Genomic DNA, 21,984 nt, shown 5'->3' with positions numbered 1-21,984 from the left:
TTTTTTGTTTACAACAGTATGATACTGCTTTAAATTCATTTTGCAGATGGGGCCTAATTTAGGTCCACCGATTTCTGCTGAAACCAAAAGGGACGTAAAGCAGGATCGTGTCCATTTAAACAGCCGTGGCTTCCCCCAGAGGATCCTGAGTTTGCTTCCTTTTGTCTCTGAAGATCTCCAGCTCGTGTCTCTAAACCCCCCACCCTAATCCAAAGCCACCTGCCCCCACCCTCCCACCCTGAGATTGCTCTGGCTAATCCCCTCCCCCTCCCCGGCCAATTACATATCTGGGCTCTCAAAATGTGCAGCGCCACGAGTGCCGATTCCCTGGGGTAATCTGCAAAAGTGCAGGCTCTTACTTCCCGGGACCGTAGAACAATCAGCACTGGTTTCGGTAATGCGGCAAGATAAATTGAAGAAGCTTCTTGGAAAGCGGAGGCTGTTTTGCACTCGTTGAATCCAGTTTGGAAACGGGGAAGGCGGGGGGAGCTGACCTGGTTAGGAAAGTCATCCGGTAAGTGATTGGGGAGGGAGAATGGTATGCACCAGAGCAGAACACTCCCCTCCAGGCCTCTGAACTTGCCCGAGGCCAGTGATGGCCAAACTTGGCCTTCCAGCTGTTTTGGGACTACAACTCCCATCATCCCTAGCTAACAGGTCCAGTGGTCAGGGATGATGGGAATCGTAGTCCCAAAACAGCTAGAGGGCCGAGTTTGGCCATCACTGCTGTAGGCCATGCCCCCTCTCCGTAGACCAGCCTTCCTCAAACTCAGCCCTCCAGGTGTTTTGAGACTACAGTTCCCATCATCCCTGACCACTGGTCCTGCTAGCTAGGGATCATGGGAGTTGTAGGCCAAAAACATCTGGAGGGCCAAGTTTGAGGAAACTTGCCGTAGACCTTGCCCCCATTCACAAGCAATTCCACCTCTCCCAGGCCACACCCCTCTCCCTAGGCAATGCAGTGGTACCTCTGGTTGCGAACGGGATCTGTTCCGGAGGCCCGTTCGCAACATGAAAAGGCCACATCTGCGCAGGTGCGCGGCGTGATTTGGCGCTTGTGCGCATGTGCAAAGCTTGATTTAGCACTACTGCGCATGCGCGAGCAGCGAAACCCGGAAGTAACCCTTGTTACTTGTGTCGACGCAGGACACAACCTGAGAAAACGTAACATGAAGCAAACGTAACATGAGGTATGACTGTAGGCAACACTCTGTGTAGGCAACACTCATCTTTCTAGGCGATGCTCCCTCTAAGCCACACCCTCTTCTCTCCAGGCCACACCCCTTCTCCTAAACCACGCCCCTCTCACAATCAGTTCTGCCTCTCCCAGGCCACGCCCTCTCTCCAGGTCACTGCCCCTCTCAGACCATGCCTTCTCTCCTAAGGCCATGCTGTGAGGCTGCCATTTGTGTCTGCTGCCAGTGCTGACTGGTTGTTTATCCAGAGCCAGTGTTGGGCTGTACAGTGCATGTTACAACCATGTAGCTGGGAAAGAGCAGAGGGGTGTGGTTCAGCTATCCCGCAGGTACACTACTGGGTCCCTCTCAGGTGAGAGATGGAGATAGCAGAGTTGGACTGTTCAGCGGCTGCAGGGCACGAGCCCATCGCAGCTTCAGAGGTCAGGAGAGTGCATAATAATAATAATAATAATAATAATAATAATAATAATAATTATTTATTATTTATACCCCGCCCATCTGATTGGGTTTCCCCAGCCACTCTGGGCAGCTTCCAACAAAGTATTAAAATACAGTACAGTGGTACCTCAGGCTAAGTACTTAATTCGTTCTGGAGGTCCGTTCTTAACCTGAAACTGTTCTTAACCTGAAGCACCACTTTAGCTAAGGGGGCCTCCCGCTGCCGCCACGCCGCCAGAGCACGATTTCTGTTCTTATCCTGAAGCAAAGTTCTTAACCTGAAGCACTATTTCTGGGTTAGCGGAGTCTGTAACCTGAAGCGTATGTAACCTGAAGCGTATGTAACCCGAGGTACCACTGTAGTCTGTTAAACATTAAAAGCTTCCCTAAACAGGGCTGCCTTCAGATGTCTTCTAAAAGTCTGGTAGTTGTTTTTCTCTTTGACATCTGGTGGGAGGGTGTTCCACAGGGCGGGTGCCACCACCAAGAAGGCCCTCTGCCTGGTTCCCTGTAACTTGGCTTCTCGCAGGGAGGGAACCGCCAGAAGGCCCTCGGTGCTGGACCTCAGTGTCCCGGCAGAACGATGGGGGTGGAGACGCTCCTTCAGGTATACTGGACCGAGGCCGTTTAGGCCTTGTGTGTCTGGGCTTAGCAGCCATCCTTTTGCACCTGGTCCGTCATACCTCTGCATGTGAGTGGGTTTGAGTGCTCGGCAGACCAAATGTTTGAGGTTGTGAACGATCGTAAGTGGTTGTGCGCAGTGAGAGTGGGCGGGTCAATTATACGATTAATATGTCCGTGTGCATGTCAGTTGAATCTTGCGTTGCGCTGCCTTGTAAGGGTCCCGATTGTTTCGTTCATACCGATAATGTTTATGGACACGGATATCATTTCTGCAATTGTTTTGTTATTATGGAAAATTGCTTGGCCTAGTTTTTACCATGCTTAGTTTCTGAGTGTGCGCATCTGCACGTATTGTAAACCGCTAAGAAATTCTGATAGTAAGCAGAGACATCACCTTGCCAGCAAAGGTCCGTATAGTGAAAGCTATGGTTTTCCCAGTAGTGATGTATGGAAGTGAGAGCTGGACCATAAAGAAGGCTGATCACCAAAGAATGGATGCTTTTGAATTCTGGTGCTGGAGGAGACTCTTGAGAGTCCCATGGACTGCAAGAAGATCAAACCTCTCCATTCTTAGGGAAATCAGCCCTGAGTGCTCACTGGAAGGACAGATCCTGAAGCTGAGGCTCCAATATTTTCGCCACCTCATGAGAAGAGGAGACTCCCTGGAAAAGACCCTGATGTTGGGAAAGATGGAGGGCACAAGGAGAAGGGGACGACAGAAGACGAGATGGTTGGATAGTGTTCTCGAAGCTACCAGCATGTGTTTGACCAAACTGTGGGAGGCAGTGGAAGACAGGAGTGCCTGGCGTGCTCTGGTCCAGGGGGTCACGAAGAGGCGGACATGACTAAATGACTAAACAACAACATCAAAGTGGAAATATCAACCACAGCAACAAGAGATGTCTCAAGAATGTGAGAAGAGCCTCCTGAATTCAGCCTAATAGCCCATCTCGTCCAGCATCCTTCAATTCAAAGAACTGTAGAGTCAGAAGGGACCACAAAGGTCATAGAATCATAGAATCATAGAATCATAGAGTTGGAAGAGACCACAAGGGCCATCAAGTCCAACCCCCTGCCAAGCAGGAAACACCATCAGAGCACTCCTGACATATGGTTGTCAAGCCTCTGCTTAAAGACCTCCAAAGAAGGAGACTCCACCACACTCCTTGGCAGCAAATTCCACTGTCAAACAGCTCTTACTGTCAGGAAGTTCTTCCTAATGTTTAGGTGGAATCTTCTTTCTTGTAGTTTGGATCCATTGCTCCGTGTCCGCTTCTCTGGAGCAGCAGAAAACAACCTTTCTCCCTCCTCTATGTGACATCCTTTTATATATTTGAACATGGCTATCATATCACCCCTTAACCTCCTCTTCTCCAGGCTAAACATGCCCAGCTCCCTTAGCCGTTCCTCATAAGGCATCGTTTCCAGGCCTTTGACCATTTTGGTTGCCCTCCTCTGGACACGTTCCAGTTTGTCAGTGTCCTTCTTGAACTGTGGTGCCCAGAACTGGACACAGTACTCCAGGTGAGGTCTGACCAGAACAGAATACAGTGACCAGAGCAGAATACATCTAGTCATCTAGTGCAAGAATCCTTTGCCCAACATGAGGCTTGAACCCACAGCTGTGAGTTTAATTGATAATCATTTTATTATTTGTACTCCGCCCATCTGACCGGGTTTCCCCAGCCACTCTGGGCGGCTTCCAACAAATATAAAAGCATAATGAAACATCAAACATTAAAAACTTCCCATACAGGGCTGCCTTCAGATCTCTTCCAAAGGTTGTATAGTTCTTTACCTCCTTCACATCTTACAGTAGAGCATTCCACAGGGAGGGCGCCACCACTGAGAAGGCTGGTTCCCTGTAGCCTCACTTCTCGCAGGGAGGGAACCACCAGAAGGCTCTCAGAGGTGGACCTCGGTATCTGGGCTGGATGATGGGGGTGGAGACGCTCCTTCAGATACCGTATATTTTGCTCCGTAAGACACACTTTTTCCCTCCTAAAAAGTAAGGGGACATGTCTGTGCGTCTTATGGAGCGAATGTGTGGTTGCTCGCTGGCTCTCTTTCCAGCCCCGGCCCCTTGCCCCGGACTCCATTGTTGAATGTTCTGCAGATGGAGGTTGTTTGTTTCCCCAGCGACATGTGACTGGTTGATTAGATTATCTGCCTGGACACTGTAGAAAGGGCTCTCTTTCCTTTCCTAAAGAAGCTGCAGAACTGTGAGTTGAACCCCATAAAAACAGGATTTCCCCCCTTTGCAAAGTAAGCTCAACAACGTTGAGCTGATCCTCCAAAAGGGGGGCTTTTCAAGCTGCACAACAGTGGGCTGATTCCCCCCAAAACAGGACTTTCCCCCTTTCCTCCTCTAAAAACTAGGTTAGTCTTATGATCAGGTGCGTCTTATGGTATACAGGGCCAAGGCCTTTTAGGGATCTAAAGGTCAGCACCTTTAGGAGTCTCACGCTCTACCAACTGAGCTCCTGTTGCGTGGCAAGTCCCCCTCCCCCCTTGAGAAAGACACAGGACACGGTATATAAGGTTAATGGGCCAAAAATGGCCACAACTTTATTGATTGCAGGAATTGAGCCATATTGGCTGAGGCATTGCTCCTGTCAGCTAAGCGGCTTCAGCCCGATTGCATGAAGACCGGTGAGGGTTAACCACCAGTAGGGAGAGTCCTGTTGATGTACATCAACTAGGATCTCCTCCGGGGTCACCGCTCGGGGGCGTGCCTTAGGCCCTCACCTCCATAGGCTTCGGACAGGGCAACGCCCCCCGGAATCCTTTACCGGACTACCCTTTGCTGGGAAGGTGATGGCACTTCCTTCCCCCCTCATTTGCATAACAATATCCCTACCAATGCCTAACCGCCAATACCGAGAAGTTGTGATGATTTGCTATGAGGTAGGCGAAAAACCAAATGGCAGGTGCCAATTCGCCAAGTGGAAAAAAATTCCTACCAGGCCTCTTGACGGCGACCAACCGAAGTCCATAGCAAGGTCAGAGGAGAAACTAAAGGGCGGGCAGGGTGGGAAACCTGATCAGCTGGAGAGGCGAAGAGAGGGCGGTCCTTGGGTGCACCGGGCATAAATAGCCCGGGCCACGCCTCCCTGACCAGCTGATTGGCTAGGCAGGGAGCTGACGCGCCCGAGGATTCCCTCATCTCACGGGGGCTGCAATTCAGCCCCCGCATGTGTGGGGAGGGTGTGGGCCCACAACCCCACCTCCTCGCCAGTTCGGAAGTGGCTTTCTCACAGTGGCCAACCAGATGCCCCAATGGGAACATAAGCACTTAAAAGCCCACTGGATCAGGCCAATGGCCTATCTGGTCCATCAACCTGTTCTTACCATAGCTACCAACCCAACAGCAACTTTCCCCACTCTCTGTTTACAACAGCTGCCAAGATCGCATATAAGACCAGTTATTTCGACAATATATCCGCATTGGCATCATCAAAAACATTCAGTAACATTAACACACGCATTTCTTTTGAGCCGAGAACTTTGTCGCAAAATCTAGAAATGAGTAAAGTCCAAGGGACAATAGCGTTCTGATCTGCGTCCTAATATCAGGAAGCGAAGTGAATTGGGTCAGTCCTCTTTGAAATGCAGGCGGAACGAAATTTCCCGCCCACCCTCCCATCCTCAGGGAGTTTGTCAGAACATCAGAGGGTCTGATCGAATGGGGAAATAGGGTGAAGTTGTGTCGCGAGGATGTACCTGCCTCTTAAGCCCGTGTAATCATGGAAAGAGATTAAGGTACAGAAGAAAGAGACAAATTAAAGAGGCGGGGATAATAGAGGTCTTACGGTTTCTCCGGTCGGAGGTGATTTGGTATGTTTAGAAGCTATTATCAAATCATGTAAGCTGCTGTGTGCTTTAGGAGAAACAAGATTATCTCGCGTGTACTTTTTAATGACATGGCAGGGGAGGGCTGTGGGGAGCGGGGGGTGAAGAATGACTGGATCCCAAGGGGTAAAATGTGCCAGCCGTAGCAGAGCAGAATTTGAGGTTGCCTCTCCTGCCAGGGGGTGAGGTTGGTTCTAGGGGTGAGGAGGGGAGAGGCAGGCAGTCCCCAGTACATTTCCGAGCACAATTCAAAGTGTTGGTGCTGACCTTTAAAGCCCTAAACGGCCTCGGTCCTGTATACCTGAAGGAGCGTCTCCACCCCCATCGTTCAGCCCGGACACTGAAATCCAGCGCCGAGGGCCTTCTGGCGGTTCCCTCATTGCGAGAAGTGAGGCTACAGGGAACCAGACAGAGGGCCTTCTCGGTAGTGGCGCCCACCCGTGGAACGCCCTCCCTTCAGATGTGAAGGAAATAAGCAGCTATCCTATCTTTAAAAGACATCTGAAGGCAGCCCTGTTCAGGGATGTTTTTAATATTTAACGCTGTACTGTTTTTAACACTTGATTGGGAGCCGCCCAGAGTGGCTGGGGAAACTCAGCCAGATGGGCGGGGTATAAATAATAAATTATTATTATTATTATCATTCTACCATCGGGCGTTGCCCTCCTTCTAAAGATGCAAGCTGGTAGCTTTTGGGTGCACCTGACTCGCTCCAAGTAGAGTCATAGAATAGTAGGATTGGAAAGGGACCATCTTCTCCAAATCCCCTGCAATGTAGGAATCACAGGTAAGAACCCCTGGCAGGTAGCCCCCCAACCCTTGTTGAGAAACTTCCAACGAAGGAGAGTCCACCACCTTCCAAGGGAGACCATACCACTGTCAAACTGCTCTGACTGCTGGAACATCCTTGCTAACTTTGAGTCGGAATCTCCTGTCTTGGAGTTTGAATCCGGAGCAGCAGAAAACAAGCTTGCTCCATCATTGATGGTGGCCATCTTGTAACTTTCCAGTCTTCTTCTTCTTGTTGTTTAGTCATCCAGTCGTTTCCGCCTCCTCGTGACCCCCTGGACCAGAGCACGCCGGGCACTCCTGTCTTCCACTGCCTCCCGCAGTTTGGACAGACTCATGCTGGTAGCTTCGAGAACACTGTCCAACCATCTTGTCCTCTGTCGTCCCCTTCTCCTTGTGCCCTCCATCTTTCCCATCATCAGGGAGCCTTCTCTTCTCATGAGGTGGCCAAAGTCTTGGAGCCTCAGCTTCACGATCTGTCCTTCCAGTGAGCACTCAGGGCTGATTTCCTTCAGAATGGAGAGGTTTGATCTTCTTGCAGCCCATGGGACTCTCAAGAGTCTCCTCCAGCACCAGAATTCAAAAGCATCCATTCTTCGGCGATCAGCCTTCTTTATGGTTCAGGCTTAACCATACCCAACTCAACCATTCCTCATCTGGACATGCTTTCCAGGTCTTTGATCATCTGCATACGTCGCCCTCCTCTCCATATGTTCCGGGTTTGACCCAGGTTTGTGTTTCGAGGCCGATCTATCATATTTGCACTTCCCAAGGTGATGTGAGGACCGAAACACAGCCATGCTTTGAAATTTGCACTTCTCTGAATGGTGTGATGCACTTCTCCAACCCAGTTACGTGTGCAAAATACAGCAGCACCTCGGCTTACATAACCCTCTGGTTACGTAAACTTCACGCTACGAAAGCGGCAAACCCGGAAGTATCGGACCGGGTTTTGCTGTGCGTGCATGCGCAGAAGCAGTCTACCGCCTCACACATGCTCAGAACAGTGATCCTCAGGTTGCAGAAACCTTGGGATCCATCCGGACCTCCGGAACAGATCCCATTCACAACCAGAGGTACCACAGTAAAATAATAGTAATAGTAATAATAATAATAATAATGCACGCATTCGTGAAAAATTACAGAAATGCATTATATTAGGGGGAATTGCTTTGCAAAATAAATGCATACGTTAGTCAAAGCTGCATGCAAAAGTATGTTGGTTAGGAGAATAATCCGCACTAAGATGCTGGTGAATTTTAATGAGAACTGGCCTTAAAGACTGGAAAAATGAGAAACAGAAACTGATATTGAAGATACCCCCCCCCCAAATCCCGACTTGTCTCATAGTCCCTGGCTCTCAGCTTCTGGCCCACCTTGTGTGGTTTCCCATGTGTCACACCAGGCAAGTCGCCTCTAAAGGCTCAAAACTCCTGGCATTTCTGACTGCTGCTGCTTGTAACCTTGCTTCTTTGGATAGATCCACATTGCACATTTAAAGCACATGCGGCGTGCATTTAAGGCACATGGCCCATAGGATCCTGGGAACTATAGTTTGTCATGGTTGTGGGAAATAGCAGCTTTGTGAAAACTACAGTGCCAGGGATTCTTTGGGGGCAAGTCAAGTGCTTTGAATGTGTGTCAAATGTGCGGTGCAGATCTGCCCTTGCTCCCCAGAAGAGGAAGGGATGAGAGATAGAGAGAACAGCAAAACAACTTTGGCAGACAATGGGTTAAAAATTCAAGGAGGGCCGTTTCCTCCCTCCTTCCAAGTTTGGTTCTTCCTTGGAGTGGCAAAGCGGGACCCTTTTCCTCCATAATTGCTCCTCTCTTACGCAGGCATGACAGCATCTCCTCTGCGGCTTGTTGACATTTAAATAAATCAGAATCCGAAGGAGCGAGAAGATTGCCTGGGCAGGGAGGGGAGGCCGGAGGGGCCTGGGGAAGAGGGGAGAGAACCCTCAAGCAGCCGGAGCAGCCGTCACAGGCCCAGCTACTGGGCAAAGAAACAGCACTTCTCGCAGGGAGGGAACCACCAGAAGGCTTTCGGAGGTGGACCTCAGTATCTGGGCTGGATCATGGGGTTGGAGATGTTCCTTCAGATACCGTATTTTTTGCTCCATAAGACACACTTTTTTCCTCCTAAAAAGTAAGGGGCAATGTCTGTGCGTCTTATGGAGCGAATGTGTGGTCGCTCGCTAGCTCCCTTTCCGGCCCCTTACCCAGGCCTCCATTGTTGAATATTCTGCAGATGGAGGCTGTTTGTTTCCCCAGCGACATGTGACTAGCTGATTAGATTATCCATCTGGACACTGTAGAAAGGGCTCTCTTTCCTTTCCTAAAGAAGCTGCAGAACTGTGAATTGAACCCCATAAAAACAGGATTTCCCCCCTTTGCAAAGTAAGCTCAACAACGTTGAGCTGATCCTCCCAAAAGGGGGCTTTTCAAGCTGCACAACTGTGGGCTGATTCCCCCCAAAACAGGGCTTTCCCCCTTTCCTCCTCTAAAAACTAAGTGCGTCTTGTGGTCAGGTGCGTCTTATGGTATACAGGGCCAAGGCCTTTTAGGGCTCTACAGGTCAGCACCTTTAGGAGTCTCACGCTCTACCAACTGAGCTCCTGTTCTCACAGTGGCCAACCAGATGCCCCAATGGGAACAACTTAAAAGCCCGCTGGATCAGGCCCATGGCCTATCTAGTCCATCAACCTGTTCTTACCATGGCTACCAACCCAACTTTCCCCACTCTCTGTTTACAACAGCTGCCAAGATGGCATATAAGACCAATTCTTTTGACAATATATCTGTGTGATGGCCTGGGAATCTGCTTCAGAGGCTGAACCAGAGGAATCCCAGCCTGCACAGGAGTCCCATCCTCCAGAACCAGCTGAGCCGGGGCAGGGGCTTGGATCTGAAGGGCTCTCACCTGTGCTGGGTCCTCAGGTGCAGGCATCAGCTGAATCCGCTCTGGCTCCGGAGGTGATCGAGGACCCATTGCCTGCAGGTGTGCCTCTCCCAGCCCTGCCAGGGGAAGCTGAGGTTGCCTCTGGGTCCGGTAACCCTCCAGCCTCTCCTGAGCTGCAGAGGCTCAGGGCAGAGAGGCGGAGGGAACTAAGTTCTCTCAGGAGGAGGGCTCGCCTTAAGGCCAGGGGAGGCAAGTCACCTGTGGGCTGGGACCGCCCTATGCCTCGGGGCAGATAAAAGCCAGCCAGCCCAGTCCCAGGTTGCGGGAGCAACATCGTTGGAAACCTGTTCCTGCCGGCACCCTGACCTGCTCTTCTGGAGTTCCTGACCATGCCCGGCTCCTTGCCCTGGACCCCCCTCCGCCCTTGACGGACAGCCTCCAGACCCTCGACCCAGGACTCAGACCACGCCACACAGTAACCACCCCGGGACCAGCACAATCTGCTTTGGCATCGTCAAAAATATTCAGTAACGTTAACACACGCAGGGCCCGGGAGAAGAGGGGAGAGAATCCTCAAGCAGCCGGAGCAGCCGTCACAGGCCCAGCTACCGGGCAAAGAAACAGCACTTCCAGCTTCTAGACAGGCAGGCACGAAACAGAGGCAGCGGCTGGAGCACAGAATGCAGAAGACATGGTGTAATCTCCCTTGGGAGCACCCTAGGGTTTACCCTGTTAGCTGGGGTGGTGTCATGGATTGGCTGGATGCCGAGAAGCGGGGGGGGGGGGGGGGACGACGACACACCAGCTGGGGAGGCCCCAAGGGAAGAAGGCTCAGAGTCCTGGTCAGATGTTGGAAGACTGGGAAAGGCTATGGAAGAAAGGGGTTAAGTTTACTGCACGTACACTATTAAAAGAAAATATTATGAAAATGATGTATAGATGGTACTTAAGGGAAAGGGACCCCTGACCATTAGGTCCAGTCGTGGACGACTCTGGGGTGAGAGCTCATCTTTATTGGCCGAGGGAGCCGGCGTACAGCTTCCGGGTCATGTGGCCAGCAGGACTAAGCCGCTTCTGGCGAATCAGAGCAGCGCACGGAAATGCCGTTTACCGTCCCACCGGAGCGGTACCTATTTATCTGCTTGCACTTTGACGTGCTTTCGCACTGCTAGGTTGGCAGGAGCAGGGACTGAGCAAAGGGAGCTCACCCTGTCGCGGGGATTCGAACCGCCGACCTTCTGATTGGCAAGTCCTAGGCTCTGTGGTTTAACCCACAGCGCCACCTGCGTCCCTAGATGGTACTTAACCCCGGTCAAATTAGCAAAGATTTATCATATAAATGATAATCTATGTTGGAAATATAAAGAAATAGAAGGTACTTTTTATCATATGTGGTGGACGTGTCCTAAGGTGAAAGACTTCTGGGAAAAGATTTATAATGAGTTGAAAAAAATGTTGAAAAATACATTTATTAAGAAACCAGAAGCCTTTCTACTTGGAATATTAGGATTGGAATTGCCTCAAAAAATGTCAGATTGTTTTTGTATGCCACTACAGCAGCAAGACTTTTATTAGCCAAAAATTGGAAATCGCAAGAAATACCAACAATAGAAGAATGGCAGGCGAAGATGTTGGACTTTTTGGAGATGGCCGACGCGACTGGAAGAATCCGCGGCCAGAAAGAAGAGGAGATACAAGAGGATTGGAAGAAATTTAAAAAATATTTCACTAAATATTGTGATATAAGATAAATAGAAAATTCTTGGAAGTAATAAATAGGCTTAGGGGTAGAATAAGAATGTGCGTAGTAAATATTAAGGATTAGAATATTAATAAAGGAGAAGAGGTTAGTTAATGAAAGGAGATAATATTATAAGAAATATGAAGTTGGAGAACTGTTATATAGGTGATATAATGAAATTCAGATAGGGGGAGGTTCCAGGAAGTCAGTTATCAATGTAATGAGAATTAGATATTTAAAGATACAAATTTCCTCTGTGTTTAGTTTATTGTAATGTGTGTAATGTGTTTTTCTTTGTTATGTGGTTTGTTAGGTCTTTTTTGTGATAAATGTGGAAAATAAATAATTTTTTTGGAAAAAACAACAGAGTCCTGGTCAGAGGGAGGGAGAAGCCTGGGAGGAGGTGGTGTTGGAAGCTGAAGAAGCAACAGGGTTTAGTGAGAAGGAAGAGGCTGAGGCAGAGAGCAGTCCAGACTCAGGGGCAGAAGATGGAGATGGAAAGGAAGGGGACCAAGAGGCAGAGATGAGGCAGGTGGCTGAAGAACCCAGGGCTTCTCCCCCTCCTGCTGTGACCAGTCCCACCGCCGGTCTCTCAGGACCAGAAGAGGCATGAAGAGTGTGGAGCAGAGATGAACAAGACGAAGAAGTATCAGATTGTTTGGGAAGGACCCGGGAAAGGAGGAGACTTAAGGAACTGTGGAAAGGAGGAGACTTACAATACTCACAACTGCCTTATTGGGGCAAGATCTACCAGGAGGAGTTGCTGAGATAAACTCATGACTATCTAAAGGCTGGTAGCCACAAGGGCTATGCTCTGCCTCCATCTGGAGGCAGTTCTGAAAACCAGTTGGTGGAGACCACAGGAAGGGAGAGGGCTCTTGGGTCTTGCTGGCAGGCTTCCCCATTGGGACATCTGGTTGGTCGCTGTGAAAAAAGGATGCTGAGCAGGATGCCACCATTGGCCTGACCCAGCCAGGCTCTCCTTACGTTTGTGTGAGAGTCCCGTGACATTGTTTGCTCTCACTCCATCTTTCCTCTGCTCACCAGCCAGGGATGTAGTCAGTGAGTGATGTCATAAGGGGCCAGGCAGTTTCCAAACAACTATTGCTGAGAAGGTCGGAGGTGCAAGTGGTGGGAAGTGTGTTGACGGGAGGTGACCAACATCTATGATTGAAAAGCTCTTTTGGAAGCTGGTCCTGGAGAAGGAAGCGTCCCTGTGAGAAGCGTGTAGCTTGCTGTTGGCCTTGCCTCCGTGGTCCCAACCCAGCTCTCCAAGATGCGCAGGTGAGACCTGGATTTCCCACCAAGCTCTCCACCCCACCATCCTTGTCCACGGAAGGTGACCTCCAAGATGCAGCTCTCGCTTCTCTCTCCTCCTTCGCTGGTGGCCTTTTCCCTGGTTCTAGAGGTCACCTTGGCCAAGCCGTTCGTCTACCTGGTCTACACCCAGAACTCCACCTGCCTCGATTTCAAAGCTGTCCCCGCTTGCTTCGGCCCTCCGCTCCCCCAACTGGGGCTCACGGGCTACCTTGTCGAGGTGGTGCCCGCAAATGCCTGCCAACCCCTAGTAGCCCCTCCGGTTCCGAAGACGTCTCCGCTGGGCTATATTGCCCTCATCCGTCGGTATGGATGTCCCTTTGGCCTCAAGGTCTTCCACGCCCAGCAAGCTGGCTACCGGGCGGCAGTCATCTACAACTTCTACTCTGATTTGCTTGTGAGCATGGCTGTTGAGGTAGAAGGTCCGAAGGAGAAGAAGATCTTGATTCCGTCCCTCTTCATTGGTGGGTCAGCCTCCAAGGTGCTGAGGGGGCTGGTGCGTTCTGGGAACGGCACCAAGGTCACGACAGTGGTGCCTCAGGGCTATTATAATCCTTGCTGGGATGATGACATGGACATCTCCGTTTGGGACCCAGCTCACCATTACCTGCAGTTCTGGCCGGGCTACTGCACCCAACAACTGATTGTGGAATTCCTCCGAGAGTTTGGCTTCGTGATCCTTCTTAGCTTGGCAGTCAGCGGCCTGGTCTTCGCCGGATGCTTGAAGTGGTACCGGCGGAGACAAGGCATCAGGGTGAAGACCTTCAGAAGAGGCGACAGCTACGACCTGTGCGTGATCTGCATGGCAGATTACGAGGTGGGAGAGAAGTTGAAGATCTTGCCATGTTCCCATGCCTATCACAGCACCTGTATCAACACCTGGCTCCTCATCCAGCCCAGGAGTGGGAAGACCTGCCCCATTTGCAAGCAGAAAGTTGGCGTTGTGATCTAGGCCCGCCACGCGGGATACCGCTGGATGAAGGAAGAGGAGGAGGAGACGGAAGGAGGGAGGCCCAACACGAAATATCAGAAACAACAAAATTCTCCCAAACATCAGCCGTTGTCCCCTTCCTTTTATTGAGATTCTGTGTTTACATTTCAGAATTAGGTACAGATGTGTGCCCAGGGTTTGGGTGGGTTTTTTCCCCTTCTTCTTTTCCAAAAAAATAATAAATAAAAGTGCATGTCTCTTGGAAGCTCTGGCGGTCTGGAGGAGGTGAACCCAGGTGGAGGGTGACACCTTGGCAAACAGGTGAGATGTCAAATAGTTCATTGAGGTAAGGGCAGTCTGAAAGCACCTGGCTGTTTATGTTCCAAGTTGGGGGCAGGAAATCCTCCTGCAGTGTGGTGGAAGTGAGGAAGAGTTTGGATTTGATATCCCGCTTTATCACTACCCAAAGGAGTCTCAAAGCGGCTAACATTCTCCTTTCCCTTCCTCCCCCACAACAAACACTCTGTGAGGTGAGTGGGGCTGAGAGACTTCAGAGAAGTGTGACTGGCCCAAGGTCACCCAGCAGCTGCAGGTGGAGCAGCGGGGAAGCGAACCTGGTTCACCAGATTACGAGTCCACTGCTCTTAACCACTACACCACACTGGCAGACAGTCCTGGGTACCGGTTGTGGAATTTGTGCCCCAAATTCCAAATCAAGCCGTGGTTGGCTAATCCCACATGACTGGCTTGTTGGTGAGCACCAGGGAAGAATTCTGCCGGCCTGCTGCAGCCTCCCTCCTCGCTGGCCAATAGCCCACCTGAGAGGCACCGACTCATCCTTCCCTGTGCTCTGTCTGGGGGTGGAGCAAAGCAAATCCAGCATCCCCTGCAAATTGTGGGTGGGTGGTTCACGCAGACCTGGAAGAGGTTCAGAAAAGGGCAACTGAAATGATCAAGGGGCTGGAGCAACTCTCCTATGAGGAAGGGTGGTGCTGTGGTCTAAACCCCTGAGCCTCTTGGGCTTGCCGATTGGAAGGTCGGTGGTTCGAATCCCCACGACGGGGTGAGCTCCAGTTGCTCTGTCGCAGCTCCTGCCAACCTAGCAGTTCGAAAGCACACCAGCACAAGTAGATAAATAGGTACAACTGTGGCAGGAAGGTAAACGGCATTTCCATGCGCTCTGGTTTCCATCACGGTGTCCCGTTGCACTAGAAGCGGTTTAGTCCTGCTTGCCACATGACCCAGAAAGCTGTATGTGGACAAACACTGGCTCCCTTGGCCTGAAAGCGAGATGAGCGCCGCAACCCCAGAGTCGCTTTTATGAAAGTGAGTGCTGGACCATAAAGAAGGCTGATTGCCAAAGAATTGATGCTTTTGAATTATGATGCTGGAGGAGACTCTGGAGAGTCCCATGGACTGCAAGAAGATCAAACCTCTCCATTCTGAAGGAAATCAGCCCTGAGTGCTCACTGGAAGGACAGATCCTGAAGCTGAGACTCCAAGACTTTGGCCACCTCATGAGAAGAGAAGACTCCCTGGAAAAGACCCTGATGTTGGGAAAGATGGAGGGCACAAGGAGAAGGGGACGACAGAGGACGAGATGGTGGGACAGTGTTCTCGAAGCTACCAGCATGAGTTTGACCAAACTGCAGGAGGCAGTGGAAGACAGCAGTGCCTGGCATGCTCTGGTCCAGGGGGTCACGAAGAGGCGGACACGACTAAACGACTAAACAACAACAACAACCACCCAGGCGTCCCTTACCTTTTTTTTGGAGGGGGGGTTTCTTGTTTGGGTGGTTTTTTTAGCTTAGCGGGGGGGGGGGTCCATTAAGAGGGGGCATGGTGAATGTGTGCACAGAGGAAGTGGATAGAGGAACGTTTTCCACCCTCTCTCCCAACTCTAGAACTGGTGGACACTGAGTGAAGCTGATTCAGGACAGATAAGAGAAAGCGTTTCTTCATGCAGTGCAGAGTCAAACTCATTCCTGCATGAGGAAATGGCGGTGGCTTTAAAAGAGGATTAGGGAAACTCAAGGAGGATGATAAACTTATCCATGATCACTGAGCAGAGTGGCAACTTGTTCCTTCCACTGCCAGAGGCAGTAAACATTTGGATATCCACTGTTAGGAAGTGTGGCGTCACGCTCAGGTCCTGCTTTGGGGCTCCTCAAATCACAGAATCACACAATTGTAGAGCTGTCTGGAGGCAGTTAGAGGATGGATGGCAGTTAACAGATTGAGGTTGAATCCTGACAAGAAAGGAGTACTGTTTTACAGGGACAGGTGGCGGGCAGGTGTGGAGGAACTCCCTGGTCCTGAATGGGGTCACTGTGTCCCTGAAGGACCAGGTGTGCAGCCTGGGAGTCATTCTGGACTCACAGCTGTCCATGGAGGCGCAGGTCAATTCTGTGTACAGAGCAGCTGTTTATCAGCTCCATCTGGTACGCAGGCTGAGACCCTACCTGCTCGCAGATTGTCTCGCCAGAGTGGTGCATGTTCTGGTTATCTCTCGCTTGGACTACTGCAATGCACTCTATGTAGGGCTACCTTTGAAGGTGACCCAGAAACTACAACTAATCCAGAATGCAGCAGCTAGACTGGTGACTGGGAGCGGCCGCCGAGACCATATAACACCAGTCTTGAAAGACCTACATTGGCTCCCAGTACATTTCCGAGCACAATTCAAAGTGTTGGTGCTGACCTTTAAAGCCTCGGTCCAGTATACCTGAAGGAGTGTCTCCACCCCATCGTTCAGCCCAGACACTGAGGTCCAGCACCGAGGGCCTTCTGGCAGTTCCCTCATTGCGAGAAGCCAAGTTACAGGGAACCAGGCAGAGGGCCTTCTTGGTAGTGGCGCCCGCCCTGTGGAACGCCCTCCCACCAGATGTCGAAGAGAAAATTAACTACCAAACTTTTAGAAGACATTTGAAGGCAGCCCTGTTTAGGGAAGCTTTTAATGTTTGATGCATTAAAGGTAAAGGGACCCCTGACCATTAGGTCCAGTTGTGACCGATTCTGGGCTTGCGGCGCTCATCTCGCTTTGTTGGCCGAGGGAGCCGGCCTACAGCTTCTGCGTCATGTGGCCCTCAGGACTAAGCCGCTTCTGGCGAACCAGAGCAGCGTACGGAAATGCCATTTACCTTCCCGCCAGAGCGGTACCTATTTATCTACTTGCACTTTGACGTGCTTTCGAACTAATCTAAAGGCAGCCCTGTTTAGGGAAGCTTTTAATGTTTAATAGGTTATTGTATTTTAGTGTTTTGTTGGAAGCCCAGCCAAATGGGCGGGGTATAAATAATAAATTTTATTATTATTATTATTATTATTATTATTATTATTATTATTAGGGACCCTGAGGGTCATGTAGTCCAACCCCCTCCAAGATCCTTTGGGTCATCTGGTTGGCCACTTTGAGGAAAGGATGTGGGTCTAGATGTGGGTCCAGCAGCCAGGCCCTTCTTATTGCCTGGAGGACCTCTTCTTTCGAGCAAATCATTTTCTGCATCCTTCCATTGTCCTATTTTGCTTCCAGCCTTTTGTTCCTTCCCTGCAGTCCCGGCCTAGACTGTTCCCTCCCCTGCCTTCCCTCCGCATAAACATCTTTTGTTTCGGCACAGTGTGTTTCTCCATCCCGTTATGTCTCCTCTCCTCCCCCCTCAGGTGTTTTTGCACTTTTGTAAAGAGAGACCAAACAGCTAAGCTGCAAACAGGGCTCTCTGGGGTAATCTGACAAAAGTTCAGAGTTTTGCTCCTGACAGCTGAAGAAATCAAACACCTTCTCCGTAATGCGATGAGATGGATGGGAACGGATTGGGGACGTGGTGGAGCACGTTTAGGAAGAAGCTTTAAAAGCAAACCACCTCTGCCTCGCAAACTCCTGCTTTCACCCCATAGATCATCTCCATAGGGCAGAGAAATTCGACTCAGTTCACATTTAAAAGCTTAATCCATCCCGGTTATGATTCATTGGGCCAAAGATTTTGGGTATAACATACAGTTGAGTGATTGGATAAAACTATGGAATGTTTATTTAGAAATATTGTTAAAGTAGTGACTGTTAGAAAAATGATGGAATGACACATTATGGATTTAGCAGAAATGATATAAGGAGTTAAGTACATATAGGTAATTTACCCGTAAGGGGAAATAAGGTTAAAGATTATGTTATTGATAAGATGACAGAAAATAGAGAAAGAGGGAAAGGATTTGCTGAAACAAATATTAGAAGTGGGATACAAAAAGGGAGGTGTGAAAAAGTCGAGGAAACAAGGCTAATGAAAGATAAGTAAAGGGAGCATTGATCTGTTTTTTAATTGTTTTTATTTTTCTGTATTTTGTATTTCTTTTGTCTTATTATTATTTTTTCTTACTTTTGTAACTTTTTGAAACTTTAATAAATATTATTATGAAAAAAGGGGGAAAAATAAAAAAAATAAAACTATGGAAGGAAGGCTTAAAATTTACTGCATGTAATGCACTAAAAGAAAATGTGATGAAAATGATGTATAGATGGTATATTACACCAGTGAAGTTAGCAAAAATGTATAAAGTTAGTAATAAATGTTGGAAATGTAAGGAAAAAGAGGGAACATTTTATCACATGTGGTGGGAATGTAAAAAGATGAAATGCTTCTGGGAGATGATATATAACGAGTTCGAAAAAATGTTGAAATATACATTTATAAAGAAACCAGAAGCATTTCTCTTGGGTATTGTTGGAAACGATATAAATAGAAAAGAATGTAAGCTTTTTCTATATGCAGTAACAGCAGCAAGAATACTATATATATATAAAATAAAAGCTGAATCCATCCAACATGAACTTTCTTGCAAGTATGAGAACTGAAACACACCACTTCTCCGAATTTTGTGATCCAGTTCTCCAACCAACCAGTGTGAAATATATGCGGAGTCCTGTCGTGATTTCATGCTCTTTATTGCAGCTTGTAAAACAGTGGTTGAGTTCCCCCCCAAACCTCAGGCTTTTATATACATTATTTACACAATGAGTCCCATCTGATTGGCTGATTCTGCTTCCCTCCTGGAGCCTGATTGGGCTTTTCCTGCAGACCAATCAGTTGTTGCATTCTAGGATCCTACTTGTCTATCATTCTAGGATTCAAGCTTAGTGCATAACACAGTGTTTACAAAAATTCTCTCTTTGGCTCCAAGGCAACTTTGGAACTCCCTGCCTGGAGAAACTAGACTGTCTCCCTCTTTGTTCTCCTCCTGCCAGCAAGTGAAGACTGCTTTATTCCGACAGGCTTTTGGCAACTGGCTGTTTTTTTAAGGAAAGGGCTTTCAAATAGTATTGAGCTGTCTTTGCTATCTGCGTTCTAACAGATTTGCTTTTGTATTGCTTTGTTTCTGCCACGGTAATTGATATTTAGCTATTATCTTTTGTATGTTTTTTAGCTTTCTGGATTTTATCCATGTTTTAATTTTTAAAGGCTTTCTTGGGTTCCCTGAGTCTGGGGAAGAGCTGGGATAGTAGCTAAACGTAGCGACAGCAACAGGGAAAAGCATGCATAAAAATACATATTCTGGTGAAAATAACATACAAAAATGCATTAGCAGACATTGCTCGCAAGAATTGTCTGTGTTAGTCAAAACTACATATGGAAAAGTGCTTATTTGGAGAGGATTTTTAAATGGATAAATAATTTTTAAAGCCAAGACAATCGCCAGATATGCCAAGCTGATGGTTACAGTGATCTGGGGAAAATAACATTCACTGTATGTGAAATTAAAGAGTGCCAAGCCACATGAAAAGAGTCTGGAGGTCCTAGCACTTGTCTAAATTTCAAACCACGTGCGATTTTCTCCATAGTTGCTATATTCTGACACAGAGATTTTTAAAAAGGCAAATCCGCAGATTGCTGCAGAAATTGCTGGAGAACTGGTTATAAGACTGGAAAAACGAGAAATGGAGAGGGACTGAAATAGATAGTTTGTTCCTCTCCAAGAGGTATTGGAATTCCTTGAGACACCCCACCTTGTTTCTGTGATTCTAAGTTGTTTATGCCACAGAATTTCTGACTTTTCCAGAAGAGTTAGCAAACCTTCCCCGTGTCCCAATTTCCCCCGGGACAGTCCCGGAATTATGAAAGGTGTTATGTACTGGAGTTCTCACCCTGGGCCAGCAGGGGGATACTGTAGATAGTTTTCACTCAGGTCCACATATGCAAATAAGGAAATGAAAGTGACGTTCAGTGATTGGGTAGTTACAGAAAGTGGTTACTGTTGCTTTGTAGTTGAGCTCTATATAAGCAGGTTGGCTGAACCCTTCAGCTCAGTTCTGTTCTGGCCCGTGAGTAAACAAGAGCTGTTTGAAGAATTGCTGTGCCATCTGATATGTTCACCCACAACTTAACAAAAGCTGTCCCTGCTTCCGATTTGATCACGAATGTCCCTGTTTCCCCCCCCCCGCCAGCGCTGCCACCACCAAGCTTCGGGGAGCAGTGGCGTAGCGTGGGGGGGTGCAGGGGGGGCCGGCCGCACCGGGCGCAACATCGGGGGGGGGGGGTGTGCGCTCGCATTCGCAGCTCTCTGCCCCTACCTGGCTCACTCTCTCTCTCTCACTGCAAACAATACATGTGCTTAGGGGGTAAGGGTTTCTTTAACTAATCTAGTGGAAGACACTCGAGTGCTAAAATCCACGGGGTAGGGGGCGCAAATTACTTGCCTTGCCCTGGGTGCTGACAACCCACGCTACGCCACTGCCGGGGAAGAGAATGAGCAGCCCTTGTCCTGAGCGACAGCGACTGCAGCAATTGCGAGGTAGCATTCTGTTGCCTCTCCATGGCCGCTGCTGCCAGCATCCTCCCTTGGGCAGCTCGTAGCAGCTGCTGGAGAGAGGGCAAGAAGGAGGAAGAGAGGCTGTGGCCGCTGATGCCCAGCCCTGCATGACATGCCAGCCCTGAGGGGCAGGCAGAGGGCAGGGCTGCCCTGGGAGGGAAGAAAGGGGGAGCAGAGTGGAGCAGAAGGAGTTTTGATTATTTAGGGAAGGGGTCAGCAAACTTTTTCAGCATCCACCATCCCTCAGACCTTGTGGGGGGGCCAGACTATATTTTGGGAAAAAATAAATATGAACAAATTCCTATGCCCCACAAATAACCCAGAGATGCATTTTAAATACAGTGGACGCTCAGGTTGCAAACATGATCCGTGCGGGAGGCACGTTCGCAACCCGCAGTGCTGCATCTGCGCACGTGCGGGTTGCAATTCGGCACTTCTGTGCATGTGCAAAGCGCGATTTAGTCCTTCAGCACATGCGCAAGTGCCAAAACCCAGAAGTAACCCGTTCTGGTACTTCCGGGTTCGGCGCAGTGCGCAACCCGAAATCACACAACCCAAAGCATCTGTAACCCGAGGTGTGACTGTAAACACACACATTCTACTCCTGTAAAAACACCAGGCAGGCCCCACAAATAACCCAGAGATGCGTTTTAAATAAAAGCACACATTCTACTCAGGTAAAAACATGCTGATTCCCGGACCATCCGCGGGCCGGATTGAGAAGGCAATTGGGCCCACGGGCCTTAGTTTGCCTGTCCATAATTTTGGGAAACGCTTTGTGCATCTGCGTCTAATCTAGCCCGTTTCTAAGATTTATTTCTTGGTGTGTTTTTTCCCTTTTTGTAAATCTTCCAAAGAATGGAGTTGGAGGTCGACTGTCCTGTGTCCTGGTAGGGTAATGGCTGTGCCACTTGCCCTTCTACTGTTAGGAAATGGGATGTGACAAAGGGGGGGGGGTAGAAGGGTCACTGGGGGGGGTGAGTGAGAAATGCCCGTTTCCATCTGAGGGATGTTGGAGGGTATGAAATGTACAGCTAATCCAGAATGCGGCAGCTAGACTGGTGACTGGGAGTGGCTGCCAAGACCATATAACACCGATCCTGAAAGACCTACATTGGCTCCCAGTACCCTTCTGAGCACAATTCAAAGTGTTGGTGCTGACCTTTAAAGCCCTCAACCAGGCATCCCCAAACTCAGCCCTCCAGCTATTTGGGGACTAACAATTCCCATCATCCCTGACCTGTCCTGGTAGCTAGGGATGATGGGAGTTGTACTCACAAAACAGCTGCTTTTGGGGATGCCAGCTCTAAACCGCCTTGGCCCAGGATACCTGAAGGATCATCTCCACCCCCCATCGTTCTGCCTGGACACTGAGGTCCAGCTCCAAGGGCCT

General features: G+C 49.3%; 2 protein-coding genes across 2 annotated transcripts in view; both read left to right on the top strand.

The window, feature by feature from the left end:
• LOC310753213 (uncharacterized protein) overlaps window positions 1-21,984 on the top strand; it is a gene marked incomplete at its 5' end in the record, with an annotated part of 277,363 nt that overhangs the window by 110,930 nt on the left and 144,449 nt on the right. The window lies entirely within an intron of this gene.
• Window positions 12,543-13,918, top strand: LOC310753240 (E3 ubiquitin-protein ligase RNF167-like). Its single transcript, XM_083594299.1, has one exon. It carries the CDS (start codon window positions 12,897-12,899, stop codon window positions 13,812-13,814), a length of 918 nt encoding a protein of 305 aa, XP_083450425.1. The 5' UTR covers window positions 12,543-12,896; the 3' UTR covers window positions 13,815-13,918.

This window comes from Podarcis filfolensis (genome assembly GCF_964270895.1).
Source record: "Podarcis filfolensis genome assembly, chromosome: 18".
Taxonomy (NCBI): Eukaryota; Metazoa; Chordata; class Lepidosauria; order Squamata; family Lacertidae; genus Podarcis; species Podarcis filfolensis.
This window is presented reverse-complemented; position numbering and strand designations above follow the sequence as displayed.

Excerpts from the sequence above, each read along its gene's own strand:
- LOC310753240 (XM_083594299.1), top strand. The coding sequence starts at position 12,897 with ATGCAGCTCTCGCTTCTCTCTCCTCCTTCGCTGGTGGCCTTTTCCCTG.